Below are 13,878 nucleotides of genomic sequence, written 5' to 3' on the forward strand. Positions count from 1 at the left end.
ATTGAGACAGTGCGGTGAGAGGTGTGTGCAGCTCCCCATAGCTCAGTACTATTAATATCTGCAAACAGAAAGCTAGCATAGTACAAATTAAGAGGATTTGTGCCATATCCTTTGTAAAACATAATAGTGTTAAATAAACATTGCAGTCATGCCTGTTTCTTTCATATTTCATTGTATGTCAATATTTGAAAAGTTTTATAAATCAAACGCATATCTTAAGTACAGTATTTTCACATTTTTTAAGAAAACTGGGATCCATAGTTCAAAAACTTGACGTGATGGAGAAAAACTGAGATCAGTTTTGGATTCCGCACCAAAAAATTCAAAACAGTTGTCAGACCTAACTCAAGAAAAATTGTGTTCCCCAGTGTAATCATGAAAGCACAGTGTGATTTTCCTAAATGAAGGCCTTCTACATCTTTACAATGACATGTTGAAAAAAAACTTTAAAATGTCACAATGTCCAATTGTGTCAAAACAACTAGTCTACTTCTTTTCTTTTGGGCTTGTCTTTTTAGGGGTCGCCATAGTGTGTCATTCTTTTCCATGTTCTCCTGCATCCTCCTTTCGAACACCAACTGCCATCATGTCTTCCCTCACGACATCCATCAACCTTTTCTTTGGTGTTCCTCGAGCTCTCTTGCCTGGCAGCTCCATCCTCATCGAAATCTGCTCTCTCTAACTTTGTCTCCAAAACATCAAACCTCGGCTGTCCCTCTGATGAGCTCATTTCTAATTTTATCCAACCTGGTCACTCCGAGAGCGAACCTCAACATCTTCATTTCCGCCACCTAAAGCTCTGCTTCCTGTTGTCTCTTCAGTGCCACTGTCTCTAATCCGTACATCATGGCTGGCCTCACCACTGTTTTATAAACTTTGCCCTTCATCCTAGCAGAGACTCTTCTGTCTCATAACAAACCTGACACCTTCCTCCACCCGTTCCAACCTGCTTGGACCCGTTTCTTCACTTCCTGACCACACTCACCATTGCTCTGGACGGTTGACCCCAAGTATTTCAAGTCCTCCACCCTTGCTATCTCTTCTCCCTGTAGCCTCACTCTTCTCCCACCACCCCTCTCATTCATGCACATATATTCTGTCTTACTTCGGCTAATCTTCATTCCTCTGCTTTCCAGTGCATGCCTCCATCTTTCTGACTGTTCCTCCACCTGCTCCCTGCTTTCACTGCAGATCACAATGTCTTCTGCAAACATCATGGTCCATGGGGATTCCAGTCTAACCTCATCTGTCAGCCTATCCATCACCACTGCAAACAGGAAGGGACTCAGGCCTGATCCCTGATGCAGTCCCACCTCCACCTGTCTGTCACACCGACAGCACACCTCACCACTGTTCTGCTACCCTCGTACATGTCCTGTATTATTCTAACATACTTCTCTGCCACTCCAGACTTCCGCATGCAGTAGCACAGTTCCTCTCTGGATACTCTGTCATAGGTTTTCTCTAGATCTACAAAGACACAATGTATCTCCTTCTGACCTTCTCTGTACTTTCCCATCAACATCCTCAAGGCAAATAATGCATCTGTGGTACTCTTTCGAGGCATTCTTTTCCATCTATCTAGCACACTACTGGCACCAGTCAACATATTTCCATCTCTATCCTTAATCACCCTAACCTGCTGCACATCCTTACCATCTCAATCCCTCTGTCTGGCCAAACTGTATAGATCCTTTTCTCCTCCTTTAGTGTCCAACCTGCCATACATGTCATCATATGACTCTTGTTTGGCCTTTGCCACCTCTACCTTTGCCCTATGTTGCATCTCAATGTATTCCTTTCGCCTCTCCTCGGTCCTCTCAGTGTCCCACCTCTTCTTAGCTAACATTTTTCCTTGTATGATTTCCTGTATTGTGAGGTTCCACAAACCAAGTCTCCTTCTCTCCTTTCCTGCCAGAAGATACACCAAGTACTCTCCCACCTGCCTCTCTGATCACCTTGGCTGCAGTGGTCCAGTCTTCTGGAAGCTCCTCCTGTCCACCGAGAGCCTGTCTCACCTCTTCCCGAAAAGCTGCACAACACTCGTCCTGTCTCAGCTTCCACCACATGGTTCTCTGCTCTGCCTTTGTCTTCCTAAACTTCCTCCCCACCACCAGAGTCATCTTACACACCACCATCCTATGCTGTCTAGCCACACTCTCCCCTACCACTACCTTACAGTCGGTAACCTCCTTCAGATTACATTGTCTGCACAAGATCTAATCCACCTGCGTGCTTCTACCTCCGCTCTTGTAGGTCACCCTATGTTCCTGCCTCTTCTGGAAAAAAGTGTTCACTACAGCCATTGGCATCCTTTTTGCAAAGTCTACCACCATCTGTCCCTCCAAGTTCCTTTCCTGGATGCCGTACTTACCCATCACTTCTTCATCACCCCTATTTCCTTCACCAACATGTCCATTACAATCTGCACAAATCACGACTCTCTCTCTGTCTGGGATGCTCAGAACTACTTCGTCTAGCTCCTTCCAGAATTTCTCTTTGACCTCTAGGTCACATCCTACCTGTGGGGCACAGCCACTAATCAGATTATACTTAACACCCTCAATTTCAACTTTCACCCTCATCACTCGATCTGATACTCATCAGAATCATCTTTATTTGTCAAGTATGTCCAAAACACACAAGGAATTTCTCTCCGGTAGTTGGAGCCGCTCTAGTACAACAGACAGTCAATTTACAGAACACTTTGGAGACATAAAGACATTGACAAAAAACAATTGTGCAAAAAGATGCAGAGTCCTCTAGCACTTAGAGCAGTTCAAATGACTAATACTGCAATAGTCCGGTGCAATGACCATTGTGCAAAGGGCGCTGAGACTTCAAGGATTGTATGCGGTTTAAAGTGACGAGTAGTGCGATAATCTGGGACAATGTTGGTTGTGCAAATGTTACAGATACTCTTCAATCAGTGTGCAAATGGAGCAGATGCTACTCTGGCATGAGTGGCCAGTATATGCAAATAGTGCAGCATGGCGAGACAACTACAGTGAGTGCACGAGTAATACATAATTGGCCCCACAGAAATGTGACAACGAACTCAAGTCAAAAAATTGCCAGCTTGTTGTAATGGAATTATAGGTTAGGTGTTTAAGAAGTTGATCGCAAGAGGGAAGAAGCTGTTGGAATGTCTACTAGTTCTAGTTTTCATTGATCGGTAGCACCTACCTGAGGGAAGGAGCTGGTGACCGGGGTGCGGAGGGTCCGAGAGGATTTTGCACGCCCTTGTCTTAGTTCTGGCAGCGTGCAAGTCCTCAATGGTGGGTAGGGGGGTACCGACAATCCTTTCAGGAGTTTTGATTGTCCGTTGCAGTCGGAGTTTGTCCTTTTTTGTAGCAGCACCAAACCAGACTGTGATGGAAGAACACAGGACTGATTCAATGACCGCTGTGTAGAACTGTCTCAGCAGCTCCTGTGGCAGGCTGTGCTTTCTCAGAAGCCGCAGGAAGTACATCCTCTGCTGGGCCTTTTTGAGGACGGAGTTGATGTTGGTCGCCCACTTCAGGTCCTGAGAGATTGTAATTCCCAGGAACTTGAAGGTCTCGACGGTTGACACCTCCAAGACATTCTTAGCCAACTCTTCTTTTAAAATAACCCCGACTCTATTTCTCTTCCCATCTACACCATGGTAAAATAATTTAAACCCTGCCCCTAAACTTCTAGCCTTACTGCCTTTCCACTTGACCTCCTGGACATACAATATATCAAACTTTCTCCTAATCATCATGTCAACCAACTCCCGAGATTTCCCTGTCATAGTCCCAACATTCAAAGTCCCCACATTCAGTTCTAGGCTCTGTGCTTTCCTCTTCTCTTTCTGCCGAAGAACCCGCTTTCCACCTCTTCTACTTCGACCCACAGTAGCTGAATTTCCACTGGCGCCCTGCAGGTTAACGGTACCGGTGGCGGACATTGTTAACCCGGGCCACGACCGATCCGCTATGGAATTCTTTGGACGAACGAATTTGTTTGGCAAAGTTTTAAGCCGGATGCCCTTCCTGACGCAACCCTCTGCATTTATCCGGGCTTGGGACCGGCCTACAGTTTGCACTGGCTTGTGCCCCCCATAGGGCTGCATTCAAAACAACTAGTCAATTTTTCATTTTGTTGAGTAGAGAGAAGGTAGTTATGCAGTCATTTCCATAAATAAAAGCTGCTACCTGGAATCACTGTGAAATGTTTTCTTCTGACAAAAATATGGGTTTATTACAACAGTTCTTAAAATACGGTTATGTAATATTGAGGCTTTAAAGGGGTTTTAAAAGGTCTTCCTTCTAGGCTTCCTTAAACCTGCAGATACCCTAAAATACTGTGTTTTTGCAAGTTGAGGAAAACCATATCTGGAGCCCCAATGACCTCGATTTCCCGTTTATTTTGGAATGGCAGATACTTTTTATCAATGTTTGTTCCCACTGACACTTTACCTCCCATGACCCTGAACTAGATAAGCGCTATGATCTTCTTCCTGCAGTCTCATATTTTTACCGTTGTGACCCACTAACAAAAATCTCTGTTTGGCGATCACAGCTTCTGTCTACAGTTGTAAAGTCATAACCTTGCTCTTTTGAGAGCTTGCTGAACTCTTGAACCATCATGAAAGCTCGGATCTGATTGACCGCAACTTAACTCTTAATGATGAGGATCTTAACAGAATCAGACTTTAGTTAACACCACCTCATTCCCTTCATCTTTGCTCTCTGACCATCTCAACTTTCCCACTCTCAAACTTTTTGACTGTGTCAGCTCGTTCCTCCTGTATTGCATCTAATTATCAGAGTCTGTGTTTGTCTTCGGGGAGCTCCTCAATATCTCTTCATCAAATCTGCCAATTGGCTCTGCTTGTTTATCTCTGCCTGCTATTTCCTCATCTGGAACCCTGTTAAGATGCAAGATTCTAGTCCCTAAGGAGTCTTATACTGTAAGCTGCCACCTCCAGTCATTGAGAGCACCAGCGATATGAGATATTGTTTCTCCTTCCTTTGTTGTGTGCATTATTTATTTAGTAAACTGCCATTCTCCATCTTGCACTTGCCCTATTCAGTAGGTTTTCCTTCCTATTATTCTTTTTTGATTATTTTGTGGTTCCTCTCCCATAACATTCATATCACTCACTCAACAGCCGTAGGGGACTGTAAGACTCCTTCCGGTGCTTTCTTGGATGTGTTTCTCACCATGATAACTAACCCTACGGTCATGAACGATCTACCACTTTGGAGAAATAACAGATTTGCCCTGAGACAAGAAAGAAGAAAGAAATATCTTTGTAAATCTTCAGCACTTATTCCCCAAAAATCAAAAAAGAATATACAAGTAAGCAGACTCAAAGTAGGAAATATCCAAATAGTTCCTTCATCAACTATGGAGAACATTAACGATCAATAACCCAACTGTGATCTTTTGAACGGTGTAGTATTAAGATGAATAGTCCTGGATGACTGAGTTGCCATATGTTGCATAGATCTAGCTGAACTTCCCAGAGGTGATGACATCAAGTTGTGGTCATACCATAGACCGCAAACTAGTTGAAACTGAATCGGCAGCACCTCTGCTGATTGCAGCCAACCCACCTCTAATTCAAAGCAATGATACTCCAGCTTCACCATCCATGTTTTTTTTTTTTTTTTTTTTTTTTTTTTTTACATTTCACGTGAGTCATTTCAGTTGTGAGATAAGTAACAATGTGAAAATGAGGGGGGATGAGTTTGGCATTTCTTCAATTCCTGGGTGTGATAATGGAGGGAAAAAAATAGAGCTGGGTTAGGTGATCTTTACATACAGTAGCTTTCCTTAAACTCAAACTTGTTTATACGATTATATGCAAAGTATGCTTTGTTGGTTGTGGTGGCGCATGCATTGTTAACTGCGCAATTTGTTTCGCAACTCTTTTCAAGGTATTTAGTGGCATTAATTGAGTTTTTAAACCAAAAGGTGGCCGTGAAAAAGCTCCGTTCTTTTTGTTTTGTTTTGTACAGAACATTTAACAAACCCTGCAAATGACATTTACAGGAAAATAACTGTTGGCCATTATATGCCAAGAATATTTGGCATTCATAAACCTCAGGAGTTCTTTGAATGGGGAAAAAAAAACAAAAAAAAGCTGTATATTATCTCCTGGGAGGTTTTAAAACTTGAGTTTTTGGAAAAAGTCAAATATTGAAATATTGTCACATTCTGCCACAGTTCCTGGTGAACAAATATTTGCTGTACAAATTTGCTTGTAGTAGCCAAAGACTGTCATGATGGAAAAAGCTTATTTAACGCGGGTGTTCATGGAATAAAGGTTAAACAACATGTTGGCCAAAATCACCTTAGTTATGTTACAAAGTTGCAGCTTTATTCCAATGTCATCGGATGGCGATTATTTTTGGTGCATACATGCACATGACTACAGAGAAATCTACAAACTACAGTTGATGGACATTAAATGAAGCATTCCTGACAAGAACTAACAAAGTTCCATTCTCTTGAGCCAGTGAACGCAGTCAACCTAGAGACAATACATGGTTGTGGTCTTTCAACTTTTTTTCACGTCTGTCTGTATCACAGGTGCCAGGATGGATGAGGCGGAGAAGTACCAACAGCGACTGGAGGCCATCGCTGTGAGTCCACAGAGGAAATCTGTTTGTTGCTCATACATAATTCAAAAAGAGTGCAAAACAACACCAGGCTGCACTGAGCATTATGAGCTGTACTGTTGTTGATATTTGGATCAACATTGGCCTTGATAGAAACACAGTGGAACTTTCAATGTCCAATACAATCTGTTATGTGCTGCTGGCTGAGTTCTAAGTTGTTCGAATAAAAATATTTTACGATACGCAGTAATGTGAATTAATTTTTTACCACTTTCAAACCATCATAACCTTTAAGTGTACATGCAATATTTTAAGTTACATTTAACATTCTTAAAGGTCCCTTTTTATCATTTTGTTTTTGTTCTTTTTTTTATAATCTTTATTGCGTTATTGATTTGTAAGATAATTTGTGTTAGAAATGCCCAAAATGTCCTTTTTCAAACTATTCTAGTTAGTCTTTTCCACCTGGCATTAATATGGGACATTTAAATAAGCTTTGCTCTCAATGGATTGCTCACCTTCCCCAATTTAAATGTAGAAAACAGCTTGGCTCTGATTGGTCCAGACGCCGGTCTGCTAGCATCTACTGTAGAAGCTCGAGGCGGCCAAACATTCATAGAGACGTAGCATCCTTCGGTGACTTACTATCATTGTGAAGCACAATTCACCAAGCGTAGGATTGTTTGGCCCACTAAAAGGGAGCGTTATGTGAGAGGGGACTGTGACGTACAAGAAAGTTCCCTGCAAACGGCGCCACTCGCTGGCGGCGACGGTGGCTGAGCACCAAATCAGCTGATCGCACGGTCCCAAACTACAAGTCAGGGGTGGCGGTAGCTTGAATGGCGTCCCGTAAATTCGTCCAGTGAGGTCGGTGGGTCATGAAAAAAAACATCAGCACCAAGCAGCAACCTCTGGTGCTCATTTGAGTACTTTTGAGTTGTCAAAAGCATGTCTTTTTATACACTCATGACTTGAAATAATGCCACCTTTTAGCACGACTATACGTATTATATAGTCATGTTTCAGTGACACGGCACAAGCTTTTACATAGTATGCAGTATTCCTATATATTGTGTGCCCTTCGCTCGAGTTGCGTTATAACACACCGCACACAAAGTCTTTGCCGTGTGGCTGTTGGCCTGTCGTATAGGCAAAGGTACAGACGACAGTACTGAAAATTACTCTGTTGGTCTTTTTTTTTTTTCTTACTCCCCAGTGCAAGGAATGCTCACCTCTTGTCTGCGCCGCTTCGCACAATAGCACACAACGCCGAATGAACAGGATGTACGGCTTGTGTGATGTCACAGCGCCGCAAAGAGACGAAGACCGGAAGGCGCATTCTGCATCATATTTATCGATTTAACTGCTGTACATCTGCCATATAATCACTTTGAAATGGCAGATGTGGTTTGTAAAGGGGTTGTAGATTTATCAAGAAAAATTTAAAAATCTTTGTCCTCTAACCTTTAAGTAGAATAAGACTGTCGGAAGACGTTTCCTTAGCCATGCCGTCATGAGCAAAATAATGCTGCTCGTTGTGAGGAGTTGATCGATAGCGCAAATGCAGTTCAACTTGTGCTTCTTTGGACAGCAATTAATTGCCACTGAATCAACAGCACCTCTGCTGGCTGCGACCAAGTAGTGCACTCCGTTGATTAATCAATTCCACACAACGTGGAGAGAAAAAAAATTAATCGATTAATCACTCAGTTTTGCTGCACAATTAGTCCGTCAATTTAATTTCTGGCCTTCTGACCTACGTGTCGTCTTGCAGGAGAAGCGGCGGCAGCAGGAGGAGCAGGAGCGAGCCAAGAGAGAGATGGAGGATGAAAAACTCAGACTGCAGCAGCTCAAGGTCTGGTACCATAGCCAGACTTTTTTTAGACATCTTATTTCATGTCTGGCCTCTCTCTCACACACGCTTTTCTCAATAGACTCATTCCGGCTTGTTCGAGAGCAGATAGTCTCCCTTGTTAATTTCCTTTTCTCAGACGCTGAACCTCTCACTTCTCATGGCCGTGTTTCCACTCAGTGCAAATCACAGAGCGCCGCCATTGTTGTCACATCATTTCCACACTGCCGTTCCCACTTCCTACTCCACCGTGTTAACGCTGCCTTGGAGCACATTCCTGAAAAACTGCGCTTTATTTTTTTGTGTGCGTGGCATTTGTTATTGTGTATGCAGGTATACAACGTCGGTAACCGTTATTTACGTCCGTCCACAAGCTTGTTGACGTTCATTATTGTAGCCATAAAACTAAGTTGAAGGTTGCTTTCATTTTTAATGAGCTAATACTTCCTACCTTCGAGACAGCTCACAGCGTTAGTGTTAACGACAGTGCTGCAGTCACGAAAGGCAGAATTTATCGACGGGTTGTTGTATTTTACCTTCCGCTAAATCTGTCACTGAAGGTCAGCTGATCGCCATTAAAAAAATAAATAAATAAAATAAAAAAATAAAAAAGGAAGGCGCATCGGTGTGAGCGCCGCTCTTGGAATGTTTGGAGACATTCTGCATGCAGCCAGCTGAAGGGGGCAGGCAAGGTAACAGAAGGGAGCTTGTTCTCTGCGGCAAGAGAAGACAGAGATGGTGTTGTGCCCGTTATAGTTAAAGAGAGGTTGCCAATTACACTGGGCAAACTTTTTGGAAACCTGAGGACGGTGGCTGCTGTGGAGATTTTCACATTTCAGATACAAGTGGAAAAACATCATGTGTCACTGTGGAACGCGCTGCGCTTAGAGTGAATTTATTGTGTGATATACAGGTGCATCTCAAGCAACTAAAATATTGTGGAAAACTTTATTTCAGTAGTTAAAATGTTTTTGTTTTTTTTAAACTAGAATATGACATCAGAAACAAAAGTATTTTAATATAGAAAATAGGTAGGAATTTGACTTCTGAAGAGTATTTTCCTCTGTTTAAAGAATCTATCAAATGTAGTTCCAGTTTTTAAATTGAGCTATGGAAATAAATTATTTTTTTCTACGATTCTCAAATGAAAAGAGATGCTTCTGCACTTATTTTCCATAAACTGTAAAGTTGGATGCCATTCGATTCAAACAACATTTTTAGGGAAAAATATGAATAAATAAGATGCGCTAATTAAAACTTATGACTCAAAATCAGCCATCGGAATGCGTCTCAGGTTTGATAAACTTCATCTATTTGCATATACTCTTCCCACAATGCGCAAAAAGAAATGTAGCGCATTTGGCAGAAACGATCCTGTTTGTGCCATTAGTAGATCAGCTTCCAGTCTGATGTGTGTGCAATCAACCTTGTGTGTCTCTTTTTTTTTTTTTTTTTTTTTCCACTCATAAACCTGAAGTAAGCTTTTTTTTTCAACACTTATTCCAAATGGTCACATGTATTATGTATGAAATCACGCAAGATATCGTATTGGCCTACATCAAAGGATTAACTCTTAGTGTGTGTTTCGACTTAAAACCAAACGTTACATGAAGTAAGCAATTCAAAGTCCAATACATGCTGTCACTTATTATCAAAATGAAGTGGTTTTATTGTTTATACGTCTAACATTGGTTAGCTTCCTTTTAGGCTTGTAATTAAGAAACGTTTAAAAAAAAGAGATGCGTTAAATGCACATACGTCATATCGAAGCGATGAATGCGTTGTTGTAATGCTTAATTCCAGCGTTAGGGGGCGCTATAAATTGCGGATTATAGCTTTAAAACATTGCCTGCAGCTAATAAAGGTTTTATAATGGCGACGGCTTGACCTGGGAATTAAATTATTACAAAATGCTCAACCAGCCTCCAAAAAAAACTGACTGTCAAATTCCCACTGAACTTGCCTGAAGGCAAAAAGTTGAGTTGGATTTTCGAGATTGCCCCAAGATTGAAGCCCTTTAGTGGAGCAGATGCTTGTAGATAAAAGAAGCCACTTAAATGAAGGTGAACAGGCTGCAACGCTGCAGGTCCTCATATTAATCTAGATGTACACTGGAACAGACCATATCATAAGAAGTTGTGGGAGGGAAATAAATAAATATGCACATTCCATCTTTGACAAAGTTCGGATGTACTTTACTTCAAATGAAAGCAGTCATTTCATTATCTGAAGCCACCAATTTGACCACCTTTTTATCCAACGTGATGAAGATGAAGAACAAAGTGAGCCGGCAGACCGCTTTGGTGTGGAGAAAAGCTACGTTCCAATCGCTTTCATTAAATGTTGCATTATGTCTGCCCTTTGAATTGCTCCAATAACATTTGCGCAATGGCAAAAATGGCTGAAATAAGTCAATTGTAATGAACATAACACAATATCTGTCTTGGGAGATGAATTGTAGGCGTGTTATACGCAGTATCTTATCATTTTCCACGGAGTCAGGAAGCATCAAAGCAATACCACCTTGGAACAGAAGTCTTTTTTTTTTTTTTTTTTTTTTTTTTTTTTTAGCAGGAGGCATGCAGAGTTAGGCAGTGATATTTATGAAAAAGATAATAGGGAATCAGCGGGAGAGGAGCCGAACAGCACATGAGGAAACAATGAAGATGAATGTATTATCGATAATTCTAACTAGAGGAGAGAACAGAGCGCAGACGTACACTAAGGTGAATCCAGCGGTACCTCCAGGTTCAATCGTGATCTGTTCCCTGATGCTGATTGAATTTGGTTTGGTTGACTTTCAAAACCAAATTTGCAATAGTTCTGTTAAGAGTACAAACTTTCACCATTATAAAACCTTTAACTGTGTGTTTTTTTGTTTCCCCCCCCTCCTGTGGGAGACGGTCCAAATGGCTTTTTCATATAATCTATAGCTCAACAATTCAGTACTATGTTGTTCTCTGTCTTTGCACATTTTGAGCACTTACCTTCAAACGTATTTAATGTATTTAGAAACAAAAGTTAGGTTCAACTTTGTCGATGACCCCGTGGCCTAGCATCTTCGATTTCTTTTTTTTTTTTTTTTTTTTTTTTTTTTTCTTCTATTTCTCAGCAGTCTGGATGCCCTGTGGTACACACATCCCGATTTTTAATTAATTTATTTTCTTCACCCCATTATATGTGGGGTCTCTCAAATTTTGTCTGCACCCCCCGGTTATAGGTCGTATCCTCTTACTTAACTAACTTTCGGTGGATATGCTACTTCTCTTCTCACACAGTCTTTTCTTAGAAAGTGTCATTAAAGGAAAAGGGTAAAACACACACAGAAATAATCCTCCGATGCTGCTTAAAATGAGGTTCACTGATGTTCTCAGACAGCTCACTGACTTTACACATGAAGACTCCAATGTTTCTGGGGCACATTTTTCTGTAAAATTGTTCCAAATAGAGCAACTTTTTCAAGCGGTTGTATCCTACTTTCCTATCGTGGACGCCTGTGCTGTGTTTCTCCAGAGGAAGTCTCTGAGGGATCAATGGTTGATGGAGGGAGCTCCTTTGTCCCCATCCTCACTGGACTCCCAGAGCCGACGCTCCCCACTGTGGGCCTCTCAGGAGGTGGGAAAGCACAGGTACAGGAGCAAACAACCGCTTATAGAATTTACACCTCATGCATAACTTATGCCGCCGTGCTCCCTTTTTTTGCTCTCTTATTTTTATTGTATTCTTTTTTTTATTTATTTATTAATATTTTTAATTCTTCTGTTGTTGTGTGTTATGCATGCTTTGGCAAGAGCTTTCACGCCGCTGCTGAACACTTTTAATTTTCTTTCCTGCACGGGACACCGTCGTCGAGATCTCGCTCCCAGGATTATTACATTGTTATTACTGTAGTCAGTTTAAATGTTGCCTCTGGGGAATGTAAGCACACTGCTTTAGTAAACCAGTGCCTGTAAAGGAGTGTCAGGTCAATAAGGGTCACATGCTAAAGAGAGAAAACGGCTAAGATGATTTAGGCATGTACATTTCTGTCATAGTCAAGAGGACATAAGAGGTTTTGTTTTGTTTTTTTGCTCCCTGGCTCCACCTGCTGCTGTGAAGTATAATTGACGCCAAGTTATTATTTTGGGAAAAAATTTTGCACCCTTTGAGATACATGCATCTTCTAGCTGGAAAGGACACAGGAGTTAATGTGCTAATAAGTTGTGTTCAAGATATTAATGACAGTTTAGTTACTATTGTCATCGTTTTTTTTTTACATTTGGAAAATGTTGAGGCATTCGCTCCTGGTATATATTATTTGCCTAATAGCATAGTTGTGTAAGTCGCATTTGAACATTTTCAAGAAACAAGAGAACAACAAATTCAACAAACAAGAAGAGTCCGCTTTGGGATTAATTACCATGACCTGGATGTCTGGGAATAAAGAAAAAAACAACAACACTATTTTTAGTAAGCACCTTGGTATTTTTTTATTGATAGTGCGATAGTAGGTGCAATGACTTCGGCAGTCATGCTATTAGGCTGAAGATATTGACAGCCTTTTAATCAACTATTCTTTTGGAACATTGAATATGCCTTCATTTATTAAGGCGCATTATATATGAATTAATTGGGTCTTAAGGTCTTTTGCTACTTGAGTCTTCAAAAAGATTCTTTTTGAAATTCACTTTATCAGAGGCTCAAGAAGACAAACATGCTCAACATGAACCGTCACGTCTCAAAATGAATGTTGGAAAGACCGTTCGGGTGCATAGCAAAGTTCGTACCCCTACTTTACACAATATACAGCACAATATTCATAGTAATATTAGGACGACTGACACTTAAGAGCTGTCATGGCTGGTCCATCAAATTCATAAAATAAACCACTCGATCCAGTGTGGCTTTGATGCTAACAGCGATGCTATTCCCTTTATTACGAGCTGTCACAATGTTTTTGAAGCTGTTCAAAACTGTTACCTCGATCTTCTTTCGAGAGTTTTGTTGCTATCGAGCAATGTTTACGCTGAGATGAGCAAATATAGAGAGGCATGTTTAAATCCTTAACACGTGTGAGGATACTGTATAACATAATATAAAGTCATGTAAGCGCCCACGTTGGCGCCTGTATTATAGGCCGGTGTTTCCCAACCTTAATGACAAATTTTACAACAAAACAAAAATGTCGCACAAAGTATGAATACTGAAATAATATTAATCTCATCTCAATTGACTGAGTGAAATCTGGGCGTGTTTAATTGAGCACAAAGCTGATATACTGGCAGGAAACCGTGACTTTTTCTGTTGTATGAATGGCAGCGGGTGGGTACACAAGTTTATTGCACCTTCCGCCATCTAATAGACGAGCCTTGAAACTGCCTATCAACGGCATAGGTAGATGAACAAAGATATTTTTTGAATTAATAAATAATTTTCCGATAAATTATGTACCAG

General features: G+C 41.1%; 1 protein-coding gene across 10 annotated transcripts in view; it reads left to right on the forward strand.

Annotated features, from left to right (window-relative positions):
* Positions 1-13,878, forward strand: part of palm3 (paralemmin 3) — a 39,477-nt gene that overhangs the window by 18,725 nt on the left and 6,874 nt on the right. For 5 of the 10 annotated variants that reach the window (XR_009788245.1, XM_061771541.1, XM_061771543.1 and 2 more), the window contains exons 2-4: positions 6,565-6,617; positions 8,368-8,448; positions 11,959-12,074. Coding sequence is in view for 9 of the 10 variants with exons in the window: in XM_061771541.1 (XP_061627525.1) it covers positions 6,565-6,617; positions 8,368-8,448; positions 11,959-12,074 (250 nt within the window). In the remaining variant the exon portion in view is untranslated. The remainder of the gene's footprint in view (positions 1-6,564; positions 6,618-8,367; positions 8,449-11,958; positions 12,075-13,878) is intronic. The other 5 variants (XM_061771550.1, XM_061771548.1, XM_061771549.1 and 2 more) reach the window with 2 other exon arrangements.

The sequence above is a fragment of the Phyllopteryx taeniolatus genome, chromosome 4, assembly GCF_024500385.1.
Source record: "Phyllopteryx taeniolatus isolate TA_2022b chromosome 4, UOR_Ptae_1.2, whole genome shotgun sequence".
Classification (NCBI taxonomy): Eukaryota; Metazoa; Chordata; class Actinopteri; order Syngnathiformes; family Syngnathidae; genus Phyllopteryx; species Phyllopteryx taeniolatus.